The sequence below is a fragment of the Apodemus sylvaticus genome, chromosome 9 (genome assembly GCF_947179515.1).
Source record: "Apodemus sylvaticus chromosome 9, mApoSyl1.1, whole genome shotgun sequence".
Taxonomy (NCBI): domain Eukaryota; kingdom Metazoa; phylum Chordata; class Mammalia; order Rodentia; family Muridae; genus Apodemus; species Apodemus sylvaticus.
In genome coordinates, this window is record NC_067480.1 from 41,780,853 (window position 1) to 41,802,735 (window position 21,883).

General features: G+C 40.8%; 1 protein-coding gene across 1 annotated transcript in view; it reads left to right on the forward strand.

The window, feature by feature from the left end:
• The window catches only part of Abca12 (ATP binding cassette subfamily A member 12), a 172,881-nt gene that overhangs the window by 110,212 nt on the left and 40,786 nt on the right, over positions 1 to 21,883 (forward strand). Inside the window, exons 21-28 of the mRNA XM_052191827.1 lie at positions 1,252 to 1,431; positions 1,950 to 2,265; positions 3,841 to 3,955; positions 10,000 to 10,329; positions 11,457 to 11,526; positions 11,608 to 11,742; positions 12,531 to 12,677; positions 13,595 to 13,781. Of these exons, the coding sequence (XP_052047787.1) occupies positions 1,252 to 1,431; positions 1,950 to 2,265; positions 3,841 to 3,955; positions 10,000 to 10,329; positions 11,457 to 11,526; positions 11,608 to 11,742; positions 12,531 to 12,677; positions 13,595 to 13,781 (1,480 nt within the window). The remainder of the gene's footprint in view (positions 1 to 1,251; positions 1,432 to 1,949; positions 2,266 to 3,840; positions 3,956 to 9,999; positions 10,330 to 11,456; positions 11,527 to 11,607; positions 11,743 to 12,530; positions 12,678 to 13,594; positions 13,782 to 21,883) is intronic.

The window sequence follows — 21,883 nt, forward strand, 5'->3', positions numbered from 1 at the left end:
CTCCTTCTCCCTCCCTCTCTTCTCTCTCTTCTTCTCTTCTCTTCTCTCTCTTTCTTCTTCTTCTTCTTCTTCTTCTTCTTCTTCTTCTTCTTCTTCTTCTTCTTCTTCTTCTTCCTCTTCCTCCTCCTCCTCTTCCTCCTCCTCTTCCTCCTCCTCCTCCTCCTCCTCTTCCTCCTCCTCTTCCTCCTCCTCTTCCTCCTCCTCTTCCTTCTTCTTCTTTTTCTTCTTCTTCTTTTTCTTCTTCCTCTTCCTCCTCCTCCTCCTCTTCCTCCTCCCTCCCTCCCTCTCCCTCCTTCCCTTCTTCCCTCCCTCCCTCCCTCCACCCTCTCTCCTGTGCAGGTAATCTGAAGGTCCTGCCTCCTTCTCCCTGCTCAACTATTGGCCATACAGCAGGCAATTCTTTATTACCAGTCCAAGCCAGCTGTGGGCAGAGACCCTCAGGTCTGGAAGTGCAGCATTAAGACAAGGCATTAGAACCAATTCCCCACAGTAAGGGAGCATTTTGTTTCATTTATTTAAAATGGTCATACTTAGCTCAAAGTTTATTACATATACAATATATGCATTTATTCTATGTGTGTAGTATATGCACATAGCGTGTTCATGTGTATGCACATGGAGATCAGAAATAGATGTTGGGTGTCCTCTTCAGTATCTCTCCATCCTATTTTTTTTTTTTTTTGAGATATGCCTTCTCGTTGAACAGGGAGCTTGACAGTTTGGCTAGACTGGCCGGCTGGCAGGCTCCAGGGATTCACCTGTTTCTGCTTTCAACCCAATGCTTGCCAATGCAGGCACCGCCATACCTGGCTTTTGCACAGGTGCCAAGTCATGTCCCTGTGCTTGCTTGCCAAGCACTGTTTTTAAACCTACTGAGCCATCTCCACAGAAACTATATGCATAATTTTTAAGATGTATTCATTCTCAGTCCTTTGTTATTTAAATCATAGCAGAATATACTTTTGCGTGATCTTACATCCCTCTGAGCCTGGGTTGACTGTATTTGTAACTGGCTTAACATTATCCTCAAGGAATTTCTGCAGAGCTGGACACAATTTCTTTAGTATGGAGTATTAGATATTTTAAAAATAAATTCTACAGCATCACATCATTGTTATAATTTAGTTTAATGGACACCATTTGTCAAAAAAAAATCCCAGTATTTTGTTTTAGTACTTTTGAAATAAAAGTGGTAATCTCTCTCTCTCTCTCTCTCTCTCTCTCTCTCTCTCTCTCTCTCTCCTTCTTTAGATGTTCTCAGGCTGAAATTAGAGAACAATATTGACATTATCGATCAGCTTAACACGCTGTCTTCCCTGACAGTCAATATTTCCTCCTGTGTACTTTATGACCGTATTCAGGCGGCAGACACTGTGGAGGAGATGGAGACGGTGGCCAAGCAGCTCTACAAGAGCAATGAGCTCTTTGGAAGTAAGTGTCGTCCTGTTAGGGGTGGAGAGTCTCTCTGGACTAAAATGGACTGAATTCTATTCCCCCACCCGCTTCTGTCCAAAACTCAAAAAGTAGTCTGAAGCCCATCGCCCCTTCTGATGTCAGCGTGAATGAGATTCTTCATGTAGTCAGTCAGCGGCAGGGTCTAAGTATGAGAGCCCTTCAACAAATACCTCTTTACTGGGGAAAAAAAAATCATGTAATTCAAGGGTGAAGCTAAGTTATCAGTCAAGATCATCCATTCAGAATATTGTTTGGTAATTTGAATAAGTGGCTTACGGTGACATATTTAATCTGTCACTTTGTGATAAGATTGTTAACTCCAGCTTTGAACCTTGACGTTGACACCTCTTAGAAACCATCCTTCTAAATGAGGAGCCTGAATGCACTGCCCCATTACTAACTCAAATGTCAGGCTGCTCCCTGAATCCACCCTCGGGCCAGTGAGCCATGCCGCCTGTGATGTAACTTTTGTGCTGTTGTTGCCTTATTTTTAGGTGTCATTTTTAAGCTACCATCTAACAGAAGTTCACATGGAGGCTTAGACTCTGAAAAAGTCTCTCTCCCTCCTGTCGTAAGATACACCATCCGCATGAGTCTGAAGACAGCCCAGACCACGAGGAGCATAAGGACGAAGATTTGGGCCCCCGGGCCGCACAACTCTCCATCACACAACCAGATCTATGGCCGGGCTTTCATTTATTTGCAGGATAGTATTGAAAGAGCAATCATTGAGTTACAAACAGGAAGGAACTCACAGGAAGTCGCCGTCCAGGTTCAGGCCGTTCCCTATCCCTGCTTCATGAAGGACAAGTGAGTGGACTGTTGGTGGTCACACACCCTTCTGAGAACTCGCTTCCTCACTGATGTGTCCTGTGAAGGGAAGACATTCACCAAGCCTTTACCACAGGCTTAGAACCTAAAGCAGAAGATGCCTGAATGTTTCGTTAAAGAATGGAGGCACCAGGACACTGCATGCTTCGTGAGAGTAGGAACAAAAGACCTTGTATGCAAATTTAAGCTCTGCAGCACACGAAAATACTTCCCCATATATTATTTGTTCTACTTCTGCTTCCTGTCAGTAAAATGGAAGCAGTATCATTGTCCATAGTTTTCAGATAAAAAGGAAATCCAGAGAGCTGATGACAGTACCACATTTTCTCAGTACTAGATTAAACATAAAACACACCATTATTTGGAAGAAACATTACAAGAGTATTATCATTAACTAATGGGAGTCCTTACCTAATTGTGCATCCAGAAACGGTATCAAGAATGGACCCGGTCTGAGATAAAAATTCATTCAACAAATGTTCTATTATAAGCATCTGCCCCAGGAAGCAAACTATATGTTTGTTTCCCATCTCTCTAGTAGTGATACACTTCTGCACACTAATATGATATCAAGTGACAGTGACCTCATGGTCCATTCATATTTGCCCTTTTCTCAAGTTTATAAGAATAGCCTTAGGACCTTTCTCAAAATAAAGGTTTCTGGCCGGCCCAAGATGCTAAACAGATTGCTGCAGGACCTTGATAAAAACGATCGCCTTTGCCTGTGACCATTGAAGGGTTGTGATTGTCAGAGCTATGCCTTCCTGGTTACTATCACCACCAGTTCCCAAGAAATTGTTCAAAAGCAAATTCCTGGCCTGCCCATACATAGTAAATAAGTGGGTGTTATGCTGAAAGGTTAGGGTGTCTTTGCTGTACGGTCAGCTTGGAGAAACATCAAATAAAATCTTTTGCATTATGACCAGCTACTCAGAAATACATGTAGGGCTTACGGGCTTTCCAACGTCCCTCTAGAACATACAACATATTGCCAGAGAGAGAGAGAGAGAGAGAGAGAGAGAGAGAATTTCAACACCATTTATGAAATGTCTTTGAAGAATCCAAATTCTTTGCATTTTAAATAAAATATTCTGGATTTTATATTGTTTTACTCAGGAAATGTTAGTTTACTTATAATTATGAACTTCCTTAAAGATTAATACGGCCACTCTGGATGGCTTGCCAATCAACCTCTGATTTTGAATTTTCCATTCAGATAAGAAAAGTTTTGAGTGTTGTAATAATTACAGCTGAGTAATGATTTTCCCAACCAGGACATACTCAAAAACAATTTAAACAATATGACAATTTTCTCTAACACTCCAACCCCCTAGAGCTCTGTATTCACTCTTGTCCCACTGCAATAAAATAAGAAATGATAGCCCACTGTTAAATCAGCTTCCCACTTCATAAATAGTAAGGCTGTATTAACAGTTGTTCTGATCCCCCTAATGGGAGGGTAATTTCCACGCACGCACGTGTGCACTTCCTGCACGCTGCAGTCTGCAGGGCGGCAATTATTTTGATGGCTGGATCTTCTCTTCTGTTCCACAGCTTCCTCACCAGCGTGTCCTATTCCCTCCCGATCGTGCTTATGGTCGCCTGGGTTGTATTTATAGCTGCCTTTGTTAAAAAGCTTGTCTATGAGAAGGACCTTCGGCTCCATGAGGTATGTTGAGAATTTTCTCCTGTTGTGAATAAGTCCTAGTCCTAGAACAGCTCATTGCTGCAACTTTTCTCATGCCTATTCAGACACAGACAGCGAAGTCCACACCTTGCGAATTAGAAAGACAAACATTTTACGGATCACAGGCAGTCTTTATTTTTGTTTTCGCAAAAAGCGACACAAAGGCTGTTTAATGAGTCCTTCTGAGAAGACAAAATCAGAATAATAGTGAATATAATTATAAACCTCACAGTAATTTTTTCCAGAGTGAATTACTTACAAGACAAAGGCTCTAACAAACTTTAAATACTACCTATACTATCAAGGAAGAGTGACGGCTGACAGGGCAACCATCAAGCTACTTGTAGGTATAGAGACAGATATGGATGCAGGCATAAGGATAATTTTGCTTTGCAAGAATAAAGTCCCTTTACCATGCATCTCACACTTATCTTTCAGTTACAATTTACTAGATGTCTCATAAATTGATTTAAGCCTCACTGTCTTTTGGACTGTATGCCATGGTTTTCTAATGACAATTTGAAAGCTTGATTTCACACCTCAAACTTTAATTGGGTGGCATGGTCTTTTCTATCTCCTCCTATGTCTCAGGTTCCTGGGCCTCGAAAGTGGGTCTTTAAAGATTAAAGGATGACTTTGAAGTAGAAAACTGTGGTAGACACTGAGCTATTTTCTACTTCAAAACAGATACCTACCTCAAATATGATAAAAACAAGAAAAACACTCATGCCTATGTGTCGATGTAGACTTGTGTACACATATATGTGTGTGTCACGCTTACCACTTTGTTTTATGATAGGACATGATGCTGTTCGAATGCATCTGTTGTGTGTCACCGGAAATATCGGTGCATAAAGCTGTCCTCTCTCAGCAGAAGAGGTGAAAGGCGTATTTTTAACATTGATCTATTTCTATGTGCTGGTTCTCTGCCTTCATTTAGGAGGCATCTGCTTTCATGCTCTAACCACATGACCACAGCGTGAAAGTTACCTAGTGGGAAAAATGTTTTAGGGATCTTAGAATTCCAGCATGAGGCTCTGGGAAGCTACCCTGCCAGTCACCCTTCCGTGAGCCTAGTCCCTAAACTCAGTCTCTCTCATTTGTCTAGACTGCACTCAGTATAGTATTTACAGAATGGACAAGCCTGAGGACAGAGGACACATTCAGTTACCTACGCTACTTCTTACTTTCCAGCGCTAAGATATTGGTTCCCTTTGAAAAAGCCTCTGATATCAGGATATAGCTGATCTAGTATAAACTCATTCAGCAGTAAGTTTTCTTTTGGGGGCTATGCAAATTAATGTCACATCTTTAAAACAATGGTGCCCTAAACTCAAAGGAATATAGCATGGTTGTGAAATGAATTGGTGCAAGGTATGACACGAATGGAATGTCCCCAGTGTCCCCAGTGTCCCCAGCTTGGCTCTCCACTGCTGTCAGGTCACTGCTACCTCCTTCTTTTCAACGATGAGGAGGCTCTGTGTGCCCAGGAGATGGGAGGTGGCGAGTTGAACACCTAGTTCATCATCATGCTCCTCATCAGGAGGGTCCTGACTTTCATCCAACCCTTTGCTAAGCCACAGCTGATTGCCTTCAGTGGTGCAGAATTTTAAGATGTTTCCAGAGTGATGATAGCCATTCTCTTTGGTTACCAGAAACTTGAAATTACTTGTTAATGCCATCATTTTACATTCAGTTAAAGTATAAAAGTGCCCATAGACTACTTCTTTTTCATTCAAATTAAAACACAAAGGTTAAAAAAAAAACCCACAGCACTGCACTTCTTACTTTCTATAATTACTTTTAAATTGGGGCAAGAAAACCTATTTAGCTGTATCTCAATGAAGTCATTAATATTTGACCCTGTCGTGATGTGCCTCTGAGAAATCTCCTTAAGTTTGAAAGTAGCACAAATATTAATAACCAATAAGTCTATTTTTGAAATTAAGTCTTAAAATACTTTTTAAAACACTCTTCATGAATTTTGTTCTACATTTTGTGCCTTGAACTACTAAAATTTTACAGCTATAAAAATATTAATTTTAAGCCAGGCATGGTGGCACACACCTGTAATCCCAGCACTTTGGGAGGCAGAGGCAGGCAGATTTCTGAGTTCAAGGCCAGCCTGGTCTACAGAGTGAGTTCCAGGACATCCAGGGCTGCACAAAGAAACCCTGTCTCAAAAAAAAACAAAAAACAAAAAACAAATATATATATATAAATTTTATAACAGAATTTTTTTTTGTTTTACTTTAGTTTTGAGACAGGGAAACCTGTCTCAAAAAATCCAATATATATATATATAAATATATAAATAAATTTTATAACAGAAAAAATTTTTTTGTTTTACTTTAGTTTTGAGACAGGGTTTCTCTGTGTATCCCTGGCTGTCCTGGAACTCACTTTGTAGATTAGGCTGTCCTGGAACTCAGAGATCTTCCTGCCTCTGCCTAACAAGTTCTGGGATTAAAGGCCTGTGCCACCACACCTGGCTAAAAAAGAAATCTTATTTTTAAAGGGAATTTGTGTATATGTGTTTGTGTGTGTGTGTGACTGCATGTGTGTGTGTGTGTGTGTGTGTGTGTTCAGAGCTAGTTGCATCAGGTTTCTCCAAGAAAGTCCATTGTTGGGACTTTATATATAGCTAAAGACAGAATTTTGGAGTTTTCCTGTCAGTTCAGACAGGCAAGCCAAGATATCTATGAGTTATTACCAAGAGGAACACAGAGCCTTCAGTACCGTAGGGCTTCATATCAAACACCTTTTCTATGCTTTCAGAATGTGCCCATCCCTTCCTGTAGGAATATGGAACGTTCACCATTAATCGTCATCCCTTTTAATCTTACAAAGAATTTTTTAAAATCTATTATCAAAATTAACTTTAAAAGTTAAAATGAAAGGGCTGGTGAGATGGTTCAGCGGTTAAGAGCACTGACTGCTCTTTCAAAGGTCTTGAGTTCAAATCTCAGCAACCACATGATGGCTCACAACCATCTATAATGAGATCTGACGCCCTCTTCTGGTGTGTCTAAAGACAGCTACAGTGTACTCACGTATAACAATAAATGAATGTTTAAAAAAATTAAAATGAAAGATGCCATGATTCCTAATGCTTTAGTGCTTGGCCTAGAGTCAATTGGATGGCACTGCTGACAAGCAAATCCGTGAGTATTTGTGATTTCCCTTCCCATTAGCCTCTGAGCAGAAGCCTCTCAGGAGTGTAGCAACATGTTCCCACAAATTCTTTAGCAATCTCTTTTCGTAGTGACTGCTGTAAAGTGGGCCAGCTTTGACTGCTGTGTACCAGGCTTTTCCGGTTATCAGATATTGATAAATTGCGCTGGCAGGTGAGGGAGGCTTGGGACAAGTGACTCTTTGATTACAAAGCTGGCACCTGACATCTGCCACGCTGAGGCGAACCAATGGCAGCAGGGAAGAGCAGTCTTCCACTCTCCGCAGGCCGCTTCCACCCCTAACTTTGGTCTTCTTTGTTCCCGCGATGTTGGCACCAACTCCAGATGATTTATGGATGGCTTGGGTGCTCTCAGAGCCCGTTCTTGTCATGAGTGCAGCTGTCCTTGTGGCGTGAAATCCTAAAGTTTTGCCCGGAACTTTCATGCTAGAGTGTCTGACTGTGATTACTTCAGGGAGCACCCAGCTCAGCCTGTTTCTGTGGAAAGTGAAATGACCAGTCTCAAAGTCTTAGCACCTCTTAGCAACAAGAATCACACCTTGAGTCTCAAAGGCTCCTAATTATTGTGATAGCCACCTTCATTGTCAATTGTGAGGCTTGCCAAATTATCTTTTAGTAAGTCTACAGATAGAGAATGCTCTAGAAACATAAAGAAATCCCATAAATTTGGGATGCTGGTCACCGGGAGAGAAAAGCATTGTTTAAATATATAGCGTACCTTTCATTTCATGGCCTCGGTGTCGCTTAGATATGTGATATTCACCTTAGCAAATACACCAGCATGTTTCTTGCTCCTATTCAGACTGCAGTTGGAGGGAGGGAGGGAGGGGTTTTTCTCTCTTGTCGTTGTTATTGTTTTATAAGCCACATAAGATTAAATAGTTTAGTTGAACGTGTGTTCCAATTAGTTCTGTTCAAGCATCCATATGTAATTAAATCTCAAAATGCGGAACAACGCCCAGGCAGATAAAAAGAACTTGCCTATCAGAATCACACTGGGATTGATAAGTATCTCTGAAGTGTGGACATCAAAACCGATGCAACAATTTTCTCAAACTGGGTGAGAAATACAGTGAGAATTTCTGGGGTAAAAAAAATCAGTGAGTGCTACTTCTTTTTTAGAAAAATCAAAATGTAATTTTATTTTCAACAAAAACAAATCTTGCAGCTAGGGGAAATCTTTACTTACTGCAATCTCCTCGCTTTGACTCCCTCTTCCTATTCCTTTGGAAACAGCATTGCAGGGGGTGGAGCCACGGAGGGGACACAGAAGAAGGTGAGGGAGAGGACAAAGTTAAGAGGAGAAGTCACTGGCTTTTTCTCAGTGGTGATTAGCTTAAGGCCCACTGCTTAGACTGTTGGCAGGCAGGTAGCTGTCTCCATGGTAACAAGAGCAAGCAGAGTTATCAAATGTGATAAGTTGGAAAAAAAATAAAAACAGAAGGTAAAGTCGGCTACATTGGCTTATAGAATAAAATACCCAGTGCAATATTATCGTTGTTATTGTTTTTCTATACAATATTAAGAGAGATATATTAAAAATTATTTATTCTATAGAAACAGTGGACTATAATAATGTTGGTGGAACATTTATTATTTTTAAAATGGGACATTAGGTTTATAAGCCTAGTATTAATAATAAACTGTTATAACTGGAAGGTATAATGTCCAGGTTCCCCTAGTGTTCCACTTGTACCAAATTTAAGGCTACTGAGATTGAAGGGGGGTTGTGGACAACAGACTCTTTTGCATTTGTGCAAAAGCATATCTTTATCAGGTAGAAGAAATCCAGTGGAATCTCTTGGCCCTGGGGATATCACTGAGTCAGAAAAAAATATTAGCTGAGAAACTAACCTACAGAATCTCAGATACCTCAGTTCGTGGGTGTATGAATGTCTTTTTGTTATATGTATATGCCAAGACTGACAGAGACTGTCCGCTGATGTTAGGGATGAGGAGGTTATCAAGAAAGGCAAAGGGACATCTTTCAAACAGCCACATTTTGAGTAATAAGAATCCACATCTACCGTGTTTCTCTCACCAAACAGAAGCAATAGTTATAGTGCTCATTAAGGCTTATTAAAAATATATAAACTTGTATTATTCCAATCCCTATTTGAAGTTAAGCTATGTGCAACTTTTTAACCAGACTGAAATATTTATACCTAAGCAAATGTCAGGTTCATGCTGTAAAATAACAGAGGAGACACCATAAATTTGATGTCCCGGTCTGAATCATTTTAATCTAAAGAAGTCAGCTAGATTCCAGTTTCAAAACTACAACTGTAATATACACACAGAGATGTGTGTGTGTGTGTGTGTGTGTGTGTGTGTGTGTGTGTATTGCTAGGGATTGAACTCAGGACCTCTGCAACGAAGCAAGTCCTCAATACTTTATTTATTTGTTTGTTTGTTTATTATTTTCTGGGAGAGAGAGAGACAGAGAAACAGAGAAAGACACCAAGCAGGCATACATTTTTGAGGTCAGAAGACAACTTTCAAGAGTTGATCCTCCTTATTATCTTCTAAGAGCTGGTATTGAATCTCGGGCTTCTGAGCTACCTCACTGGTCCTAGAAATGTATGCTTTTATTAGTGAAAAGGATCTTCTCTAACAAAATCATGGTCTGTGTTGGGATGTCACACTGGGAGCATAAAATCCAAGAGGAGCGGATACAAAAAGTCTTAGCAATCAAACAGAATTCACATAAAGTATTCAAATGCATATGTAGTTCCATATAAGAGGAGACCCTTGGACGTTTTGTCATGATACAGAACTAATCATTGCTTGGGTATCAGCCAAAGAAGCATCTAACTCTTCCTTCCTCTTCTAGTACATGAAGATGATGGGCGTGAACTCCTGCAGCCATTTCTTTGCCTGGCTTATAGAGAGTATCGGGTTCTTATTGGTCACCATTGCCATCCTCATCGTTATCCTCAAGTTTGGCAACATCCTTCCTAAGACAAACGGCTTCATTTTGTTCCTGTACTTTTCGGACTACAGCTTCTCCGTGATCGCCATGAGCTATCTCATCAGTGTCTTCTTCAACAACACCAACATTGCAGCTCTGATTGGAAGCCTCATCTACGTCATTGCCTTTTTCCCATTTATCGTCCTGGTTACAGTTGAGGATGAGTTGAGCTACGTTATTAAAGTATTCATGGTAAGTCAACTGTTGGAGTGCACCCTCCTGTGATATTAATACCTCCCTGCTCATGAATATGCCCAAGGTGAAAGTTCACTTGTGTAATTAAAACATAATGCAATAGCAAAATACACTTAACTCTTCTGATGGCTTTTCTAATTGCTGTCTACTCTGAAAGCAAAGACCCCTCCCCCATCCCACAGTTTCTAGAACCATTAGTGGTGCTGTTAGGCTCCGGTTCTTGTACAGTTAAAATATTACCTGACATGTTTTAGAGATCACCAAGAATTCTGATTTCTCTGGTTCAAAACCTTAAACATCTCAGAACCTCCTGTGTTAGAACCAGTCTCATGTATTAAAAAGCCAGCGTAGTTTTTCTGGGGAACACACAGCCAGCAGGAATAGTGATGGAGGCACTGATAGCCTATGCTCAAATGTGGATTCTTTTCTGCTTTTTCCTAGTTCAGAAGCACTAAACTGAGAACTAATATAACTGAATTTAAAAATTCAGAAAGCAGAATATTTTCCATCATATTAAGGCTTTTCTGTTCATACACATAGATCTTGATGAATAGCCTTAATTCAACACTGACTGCTCTAGGTTTGAACAAAACTTAAATTTATAATTTGTAATGATTATCAATATTCAACCAATAATTATTTTAGTATATTCTCATTTAAAACTCTATCACCTGAAATAAATTTAGGAACACTTTCTGGCCCTGATATCATTTAATTTGAATCTTCATACTCTATTACACTGTAATTTCCTACTTTATAAATTTCTGAGCAACATTTAATATGCTTAAACATATATTTTGGATTGTTAAAAGGCATGCTCCAAGTATTTCCTCTTTCTCCCTGTCTCTCGTCTCTCGTCTCTCTTGTCTCTCTCTTGTCTCTCTCTCTCTCTCTCTCTCTCTCTCTCTCTCTCTCTCTCTCTCTCTCTCTCTCTCTCTCTCTCTCTCTCTCTCTCCCTCATTTCTCCCTCTCTCATTGTAGTATTTTTGGCAAGGGACTTAGGTATTTTAAAATAGACTTAGAGTGTGAACTCTATCTTTCCTATACGTCTACCATTTTAAGCATTTTGAGACCTTCCAGGTGAAATCTGCTGCAACTATCACCACTGTTCATTTTCTTTACAGAGCCTGCTGTCCCCAACAGCATTCAGCTATGCAAGCCAATATATTGCACGATATGAAGAACAAGGCGTTGGTACGTTCAATTTCTTTAAAATAGGGTTGTCTCTCTGTGATATGTGCCAAGGAGGAATAAACACCTGTGTTCAATTTCTAGGTCTTCAATGGGAAAATATGTACAAATCCCCTGTTCAGGATGACACCACCTCATTTGGCTGGCTGTGCTGTCTAATCCTCGCAGACTCTTTCATTTATTTCTTTATCGCTTGGTACGTCAGGAATGTTTTCCCAGGTAGGAACCTGCACAGATACTTCTTGTGGTTGTCATCACTGTAAGTCACCTAACACATGCGCTAATAGTTGGCCAGCCATGTGAAATCTCTGAAATGGTATAATAAAACCCTGAATTAACCAAATTGTTCAGATTAAATTTGTTGCTGTGTCTCTTGTCTCACTGTCTTACCTTTTAAAGACAAGGTAAATTCAAAATTGTGGGATAGTATCAGGTCCAACCAGTCTTTGCAAATAGAAGCATGATACACCGACAAGGCAAAATCTGTCTCCTAATTTTATGGATAATGAAATGCATTCTACAACGTAGTCTGTGGCCTCCCACTTTGCATCTTCTAACACATTTAGATGTTTTCCCACTAAGTGTTATTGATATGCAGATGGTGAATAAATTGTATGCTTTCATTTGCACAAAATGCTTATTTTAAAAATAACTGTCTTGATACAGAAAGCATATCAATGCTATCATGGGACTTGGGGTAAGACCCAGGGAATATGAAAGGGAACCCTGTGAGAATTCTATTGAGGATACAGAATTAGTTTAACACTGAACTGTGGAGGTGATGTAAATGAACAAAAATTATCCTACTGTACTCTTGAAATGGGTTAATGTATAACTGTAGTTCACTGACACTGCTTTTTAAGAGACGGTCTTTTTGGCATTACTTTGTAAACTGAACTCACCCTTTGAAGTTATGTAGTATTCTACAAAACGGAGTCATTTCCTGAACCATTCAGTGTTTCATTGTTTAGTTAGTAATCCCTCTTTTTAATGTGTTCTCATTACAGGGACATATGGGATGGCAGCTCCATGGTATTTTCCTGTCCTTCCTTCCTATTGGAAAGAGCGATTCGGATGCGCGGAAGTGAAGCAGGAGAAAAGCAATGGCCTAATGTTTACTAATATCATGATGCAGAACACCAACCCTTCTGCCAGTAAGACAAGTAGGTCAATAGCATGTATCGTTATAACAGAAATGACGCTAAAACTGCATAACTAGTGGGTTTAGTTACATTTTTCTAAATGATAAAATTATCATCCCTTTAGTCACGGGTGAGTATGTCTACACATATGTGTTTACATAGGGACTGAATTGTGCCTTCTTCTGGGCTCATTAGCCCAGAAGTTGGTTAGCATATGCTGCTAATTAAGCCAAAACTGTAGATCCCTTTGTGGTCCAGTTAGAATCATGCAGAGAAAAATGTTGTTCCTTGCCCACAGTCCGCATTCCTTCCTCTAGCCATCTGCGGCTGGTCATAGGAGAAACCAAGAAACAAAAATGGGTAATGTAGCATAACCCACAGTGATTTGAGAAAAGAGGGCAAAGTTCATGCCTTACTGATGTGGGTTGAGTGCTAATGTCTCTATAAAGTAAAGATCCCCCTGCAAGTGGTGTCATGATGGTGCCTGAAGATGGTAGATAGGACAATTAGTTGGGTTCTGTCTGTAAGCCACAGATCCAAGAAAACTGTGTTACTATAAAGCCACAACTTGGAAACATTTATTTCATAAATTGATAACATCCTTCCCAATCAGAGAACAAACCTTCTGGGTTATCTTTTGAATATTTAAGATCTGTAGGGGAGGAGAAAAAAGAGACTTAAAAATTATGACACTGCATTTGAGAACTGCTTGTTCCGACAGAGAAGGCTGATAGAATAAACCCTAGAGAATGTAGTTTTGTAGTCCTGCTCATTCTGTAAGCAGGTCAGAAGAATGCTAGAGAATATAATAAATCAGTTGCTTCTGAACTCTTTAAACTTAAAGATTATATTCGTATAATCTCCAGTTTTAGTAAACACAGCTCTATTAATTCCTTATGAGCTTACAACTCTTATCTTGGTCTCTCTAGGTCCTGACTGTGCATTTCCCTCCAACATTGAACCTGAACCTAAAGATCTCCAAGTTGGAGTCGCCCTTCACGGGGTCACAAAGATCTATGGCTCAAAAACAGCTGTTGATAACCTTAATCTGAACTTCTACGAAGGGCACATTACATCACTGTTGGGGCCAAATGGAGCTGGCAAAACTACAACAATGTATGCTATTTTTTCAACTAAATGTCAAAGAGAGATATTATTAATGAACAATAGCCCCCTTTTTTTTTTATCAACTAGGAACTTAAACAAAGAAGAAAGCAGAACCAGTATGTCCTATGGATGGTTCAGCTTGTCCACAAATGAAATGAAATCTAAACCAGAGATTCCAAACTGTGGGCTCTAAGTCCATCTTAGGCCAGCATGGGATAGGCTTATTTTCTGCATGTAGTTAGTGCTGGCTTCCCCTATGTGTCTTAAAATGTTTAATTCAGCATAATTTCCAGATAACAGTAAGTATTCTTGGCATGTCTTAGATCAGTGGCACTCCACCTTCCCAATGCTGTAACAGTTTTACACAGTTCCTCATGATGTGGTGACTCCCCCCCACAACCATAAAAATTATTTCATTGCTACCTCATAACTGTAATTTTGCTACTGCTATGAATCGTAATGTAGATAGTTTATATGCAGGATATCTGGTATGTAACCCCCAGAGGAGTCGAGACCCAGAGGTTGAGAACCACTGCCAAGCACTCTGCAACACAGAGTTGCATGTTAAGACAGCAGCTGTTGGAAGGGTTCACTAGTGTCATTCTGTTCAAACTGCATGCGTTCTCCGGCTCATCCCTGGTCTGGGATCTGTACTGCTACATCAGTCAGTCCGTCCTTCTTTATTTGCATTTCTACCCAGGCCGGGGAATAAGTCTGAATGTGCACACCCTAGCATGAACATAGCACCAAGTGCCCTATCACAGGAAGCATTCACCTTGATTCAGGAAGAACAAAGAACCACCAGCATCATACAAGGTCAAAGACAGCACATGGCTGTTCATTTTCTCAACCAACCGTCCTGTGTTAAGATAAAGAGAGGATTGGGATCCCGGGATCCTTAGGTGATTTTATCGTTTGTGTGTTTGCTTTGACACTGAGCCTCCGGGGTTCCACCAGTGCGTATTTGTCATCAGTGTTAAGATGTTGTTAGACTCAGGCCCTTAAGGACATGTCTCACTTTGTCCACATTCTGCTTTTAATCATCTTGAGTAAGCTCAGTGACTACTCAAATGCTGGCACCGATATTTTTTTTTTCTAAATAACTAGAGACAAGTGAAGGTCGTGATGAGAGTAAACATGCAGCCTCTTATTTGTACAACCTGTTAAAAGCCAGGGTTGGCGTTCTCGGATGGAATTCTTATAAAGTAAATGTTCCAATAGGAAATAAGAGGTTGGGGGAGGAAAGAGATAGAGAAGGTGTTGGTTGAGGCTATAACTTCAGCTGAGAATCCCCTATTTTATCAGTCTATATATAAACCTTTACATATCAAAAAGAAATGTGTTATTTGCATTTCAATGGATGTCATGAGGAAATTGCATATCACCTTGATTCATTATTTAGGACTATGAGAAAGGTAAGAAATCTGGTCTTCTCTAGATCTTCTATGGATGATGTTCTAGAGGGAGGGAGATGATTTGTAAAAAAACTCTCCAATTGACTAACCACTTGGAAGATGTTGAGAGTTTTCTAGGTAGAAATATTTTGGCCATTATGCAAAGAATGTCACTGAGGAGCCCAGAAGAGGTTGGAGGTTCAAGAAGCAGGTGTGTGGTGATGTGATGGCTGCTGCCCCCTGGTGGTAGCACATGTTGATAGCGTGACCAAGAGACAAAGATGCAAGCATGACTTCTGAAATAGTTTTTTTTTTTTTTTTTTTTTTTTTTTTTTTTTTTTTTTTGTCTTTTTTTTTATTTGATATAATTTATTTACATTTCAAATGATTTCCCCTTTTCTAGCCCCCCCCCCCACTCCCCGAAAGTCCCGTAAGCCCCCTTCTCTTCCCCTGTCCTCCCTCCCACCCCTTCCCAGTTCCCCGTTCTGGTTTTGCCAAATACTGTTTCACTGAGTCTTTCCAGAGCCAGGGACCACTCCTGCTTTCTTCTTGTATCTCATTTGATGTGTGGATTATGTTTTGGGTATTCCAGTTTTCTAGGTTAATAACCACTTATTAGTGAGTGCATACCATGATTCACCTTTTGAGTCTGGGTTAACTCACTTAGTATGATGTTCTCTAGCTCCATCCATTTGCCTAAGAATTTCATGAATTCATTGTTTCTAATGGCTGAATAGTACTCCATTGTGTAGATATACCACATTTTTTGTATCCACTCTTCTGTTGAGGGATACCTGTGTTCTTTCCAGCATCTGGCAATTATAAATAGGGCTGCTATGAACATAGTAGAGCATGTATCCTTATTACATGGTGGGGAATCCTCTGGGTATATGCCCAGGAGTGGTATAGCAGGATCTTCTGGAAGTGAGGTGCCCAGTTTTCGGAGGAACCGCCAGACTGCTTTCCAGAGTGGTTGTACCAATTTGCAACCCCACCAGCAGTGGAGGAGTGTTCCTCTTTCTCCGCACCCTCTCCAACACCTGCTGTCTCCTGAATTTTTAATCTTAGCCATTCTGACTGGTGTAAGATGAAATCTTAGGGTTGTTTTGATTTGCATTTCCCTAATGACTAATGAAGTGGAGCATTTTTTAAGATGCTTCTCCGCCATCCGAAGTTCTTCAGGTGAGAATTCTTTGTTTAACTCTGTACCCCATTTTTTAATAGGGTTGTTCGGTTTTCTGGAGTCTAACTTCTTGAGTTCTTTATATATATTGGATATTAGCCCTCTATCTGATGTAGGATTGGTGAAGATCTTTTCCCAATTTGTTGGTTGCCGATCTGTCCTCTTGATGGTGTCCTTTGCCTTACAGAAACTCTGTAACCTTATGAGGTCCCATTTGTCAATTCTTGCTCTTAGAGCATACGCTATTGGTGTTCTGTTCAGAAACTTTCTCCCTGTACCGATGTCCTCAAGGGTCTTCCCCAGTTTCTTTTCTATTAGCTTCAGAGTGTCTGGCTTTATGTGGAGGTCCTTGATCCATTTGGATTTGAGCTTAGTACAAGGAGACAAGGATGGATCAATTCGCATTCTTCTGCATGCTGACCTCCAGTTGAACCAGCACCATTTGTTGAAAAGGCTATCTTTTTTCCATTGGATGTTTTCAGCCTCTTTGTCGAGGATCAAGTGGCCATAGGTGTGTGGGTTCATTTCTGGATCTTCAATCCTGTTCCATTGATCCTCCTGCCTGTCACTGTACCAATACCATGCAGTTTTTAACACTATTGCTCTGTAGTATTGCTTGAGGTCAGGGATACTGATTCCCCCAGATTTTCTTTTGTTGCTGAGAATAGTTTTAGCTATCCTGGGTTTTTTGTTGTTCCAGATGAATTTGATAATTGCTCTTTCTAACTCTGTGAAGAATTGAGTTGGGATTTTGATGGGTATTGCATTGAATCTGTATAGTGCTTTAGGCAAAATGGCCATTTTAACTATATTGATTCTACCGATCCATGAGCATGGGAGGTTTTCCCATTTTTTGAGGTCTTCTTCCATTTCCTTCTTCAGAGTCTTGAAGTTCTTGCCATACAGATCTTTCGCATGTTTGGTAAGAGTCACCCCAAGATACTTTATACTGTTTGTGGCTATTGTGAAGGGGGTCATTTCCCTAATTTCTTTCTCAGCCTGCTTATCCTTTGAGTATAGGAAGGCCACTGATTTGCTTGAGTTGATTTTGTAACCTGCCACTTTGCTGAAGTTGTTTATCAGCTGTAGGAGCTCTCTAGTGGAGTTCTTTGGGTCACTTAGGTAGACGATCATGTCGTCTGCAAATAATGATAGTTTGACTTCCTCCTTTCCAATTTGTATCCCTTTGACCTCCTTATGTTGTCGAATTGCCCGAGCTAGTACCTCAAGTACAATATTGAAAAGATAAGGAGAAAGGGGGCAGCCTTGTCTGGTCCCTGATTTCAGTGGGATTGCTTCAAGTTTCTCTCCGTTTAGTTTGATGCTGGCTACCGGTTTGCTGTATATTGCTTTTACTATGTTTAGGTATGGGCCTTGAATTCCTGTTCTCTCCAAGACTTTAAGCATGAAAGGATGCTGAATTTTGTCAAATGCTTTTTCAGCATCCAATGAAATGACCATATGATTTTGTTCTTTGAGTTTGTTTATGTAGTGGATTGTATTGATGGATTTCCGTATATTGAACCAACCCTGCATTCCCGGGATAAAGCCTACTTGATCATGGTGGATGATCGTTTTGATGTGTTCTTGGATTCGGTTGGCAAGAATTTTGTTGAGTATTTTTGCATCGATGTTCATAAGGGAAATTGGTCTGAAGTTCTCTTTCTTTGTTGGATCTTTGTGTGGCTTTGGTATCAGCGTAATTGTGGCTTCGTAGAAGGAATTGGGTAGTGTTCCTTCTGTTTCTATTTTGTGGAATAGTTTGAAGAGTATTGGTGTTAACTCTTCTTTGAAGGTCTGGTAGAATTCTGCACTGAAACCATCTGGTCCTGTGCTTTTTTTGGTTGGAAGACTTTCTATGACTCCTTCTATTTCTTTAGGCTTTATGGGACTGTTTAGATGGTCTAGTTGGTCCTGATTTAATTTTGGTATTTGGTATCTGTCAAGGAAATTGTCCATTTCCTCCAGATTCTCCAGTTGTGTTGAGTACAGGCTCTTGTAGTAGGATCTGATGATTTTTTGGATTTCCTCAGTTTCCGTTGTTATGTCTCCCTTTTCATTTCTAAGTTTGTTAATTTGGATACTTTCTCTGTGCCCTTTGGTCAGTCTGGCTAAGGGTTTATCTATCTTGTTGATTTTCTCAAAGAACCAGCTCCTAGTTTTGTTGATTTTTTGTATGGTTCTCTTTGTTTCTACTTGATTGATTTCGGCCCTGAGTTTGATGATTTCCTGCCTTCTACTCCTCCTGGGTGAAATAGCTTCTTTTTGTTCTAGGGCTTTCAGGTGTGTCATTAAGTTGGTAATGTATGCTCTCTCCATTTTCTTTTTGGAGGCACTCAGGGCTATGAGTTTTCCTCTTAGCACTGCTTTCATTGTGTCCCATAGATTTGGGTATGTTGTGTTTTCATTTTCATTGTGTTCTAAAAAGTCTTTAATTTCTTTCTTTATTTCTTCCTTGACCAAGGTGTCATTGAGTAGAGTATTGTTCAATCTCCACGTGTTTGTGGGTTTTCTGTTGTTTCTGTTGCTATTGAAGACCACTTTTATTCCATAGTGATCAGATAGGAGGCATGGGATTAGTTCTATCTTTTTATATTTGTTGAGGTCTGTCTTGTGACCAATTATATGGTCGATTTTGGAGAAGGTACCATGAGGTGCTGAAAAAAAGGTATATTCTTTTGTTTTAGGATAGAATGTTCTATATATATCAGTTAAATCTAATTGGTCCAAAGCTTCAATTAGTTTCATTGTGTCCTTGTTTAGTTTCTGTTTTCCTGATCGGTCCATTGAGGAAAGTGCAGTGTTGAAGTCACCAACAATTATTGTGTTAGGTGCAATGTGTGCTTTGAGTTTTAATAAAGTTTCTTTTATGAAAGAGGGTGCCCTTGCATTTGGAGCATAGATGTTCAGGATTGAGAGTTCTTCTTGTTGTAATTTTCCTTTGACCAGCAAGAAGTGTCCCTCAGAGTCTCTTTTGATGACTTTGGGTTGAAAGTCAATTTTATCTGATATTAAAATGGCTACTCCAGCTTGTTTCCTGAGACCATTTGCTTGTAAAATTGTCTTCCAGCCTTTTACTCTAAGGTAGTGTTTGTCTTTGACCCTTAGGTGTGTTTCCTGTAAGCAGCAAAATGTAGGGTCCTGTTTACGTATCCAGTCAGTTAGTCTGTGTCTTTTTATTGGGGCATTGAGTCCATTGATGTTAAGAGATATTAAGGAATAGTGATTGTTACTTCCTATCATTTTTGACGTTATTTTTTAAATTTGATTGCTTAACTTATTTGGGTTTGATGAAAGGTTACTATCTTGCTTTTTTCAGGGTGGAGTTTCCCTCCTTGTATTGGTGTTGTCCTCCTATTATCCTTTTTAGGGCTGGGTTTGTGGATAGATATTGGGTGAACTTGGTTTTGTCGTGAAATATCTTAGTTTCTCCATCTATGGTGATTGAGAGTTTTGCTGGATATAGTAGTTTTGGTTGGCATTTGTGTTCTCTTAGAGTCTGCATGAGATCTGCCCAGGACCTTCTAGCCTTCATAGTCTCAGGTGAAAAGTCTGCTGTGATTCTGATAGGTCTTCCTTTATATGTTACTTGGCCTTTTTCTCTTACTGCCTTTAGTATTCTTTCTTTGTTTAGAACATTTGGTGTTTTGATTATTATGTGACGGGAAGTATTTCTGTTCTGGTCCAGTCTGTTTGGAGTTCTGTAGGCTTCTTGTATATTCATGGGCATCTCTCTCTTTAGGTTAGGGAAGTTTTCTTCCATAATTTTATTGAAGATATTTGCTGGCCCTTTAAGTTGTAAATCTTCACTCTCATCTATGCCTATAATCCTTAGGTTTGGTCTTCTCATTGTGTCCTGGATTTCCTGGATATTTTGGGTTACAAGCTTTTTGCACTTTGCATTTTCTTTAACTGTTGAGTCCATGGTTTCTATGGAATCTTCAGCATCTGAGATTCTTTCTTCTATCTCTTGTATTCTGTTGTTGATATTTGCATCTCTGTCCCCTGATTTCTTCCCAAGGCTTTCTATCTCCAAAGTTGTCTCCCTTTGAGTTTTCTTAGTTGTTTCTACTTCTGATTTTAGATCCTGGATGGTTTTGCTTAGCTCCTTCCCTTGCATGTTTGTGTTTTCCTGTAATTCTTTAAGAGATTTTTGTGTTTCCTCTTTCATGAGCTCAGCCTGTTGACCAAAGTTCTCCTGTATTTCTTTAAGAGATTTTTGTGTTTCGTCTTTCATGACCTCAGCCTGTTGAGCAAAGTTCTCCTGTATTTCTTTAAGTGTTTTTTGCATTTCCTCCTTGTTGGCTTTTGTATTCTCCTGGATTTCTTTCAATGATTTTTGTGTTTCCCTTGCAAGGGCTTCTAACTTTTGATCCATTTTCTCCTCAATGACCTTCATGTGTTCCTGTACCAGCATCATGACCAGTGATTTTAAATCCAAATCTTGTTTTACTGGTGTGATGGGGTATCCAGGACTTGCTGGTAGAGGAGAATTTGGTTCAGATGTTGCCATATTGCCTTGATTTCTGTTAGTGACGTTTCTGCGTTTGCCTTTTGCCATCTAGCTCTCACTGGTGTTACTTGGTCTTGTCAGTGCTGGACTCACCAGTGCAAGCTGCCCCTTCCCCGTTGGCCTCTGGTGCACAGCTTACACTCTGCACTGCCTATAGACAGGGTGCTGTTTTCCAGGCTGTTCAGATCCCAAAGCAGGCACCTGAAGGCTCCCGCTGGGGCCCGCAGGATTTATCGGAGCACACCGACTTTTCCCAGCTGGCCGCCCGGAAGTCCCCACTAGCCTCTTGAGGGACCTGGAGATGTGGCGGCCACCCAGGCTGATCTGAAGCGGAGAGATTTGAGCTGGGGGCTTCTGCCTGAGGCCTTGCCCCAGATTGTGTCTGTGGACCAGGTGGAACCCGTGTGCACCCCCAGGGAGCTCCGAAGGTGAATGTTGCTGTGACCTCCCCTGTGCTCCGCTCACTCCGCTGGGCAGCCGATTTCCCCAACCGGGCTGGCGCACACTAGGTTAGCCTTGTCGCCTGGGCCCTGAGTCCAGGCAAACGCCTGGGAGGCCAAGGTCCGAGCAAAGTTCCCCTAGGGCTATGTCTGTTATTTGGGTCCGCCAGGTGACCCGGATGGCGGGCGTGCGCGTCCGCGCTCCGCGAAAGCACCGGGAGAGTCTGTTGTGCTAATAACCTCCTGGGCTGGTTGACACACAGATGGCCCACCAAGCCGCCCAGTTTTTGGGGTCAGTCCTGTGCCTTTTGGGGCCTAGACCCCCGTTTTGTTAGCCTCAGGCTACGCTTGTTAGCAGTCTTTGCCCTCCCGAGCACTCTGGCTCCTGTAGGCAAAATGGCGGCGCGTGCACCGGCCGGGGCAAAAAAAAAACTCCTGGCTGGGTTGGCGCCCCGATGGCCACTCGAACAGCCCAGGGCCTGGGTGCAGGCCAACGCCCGTCTGGCTCAGACCCCTGCGGTGTTGGGCCTAGGATTATGTTTGTGTACCTCAGTCTGACTGATCTCTGGAGCCCGGGATCA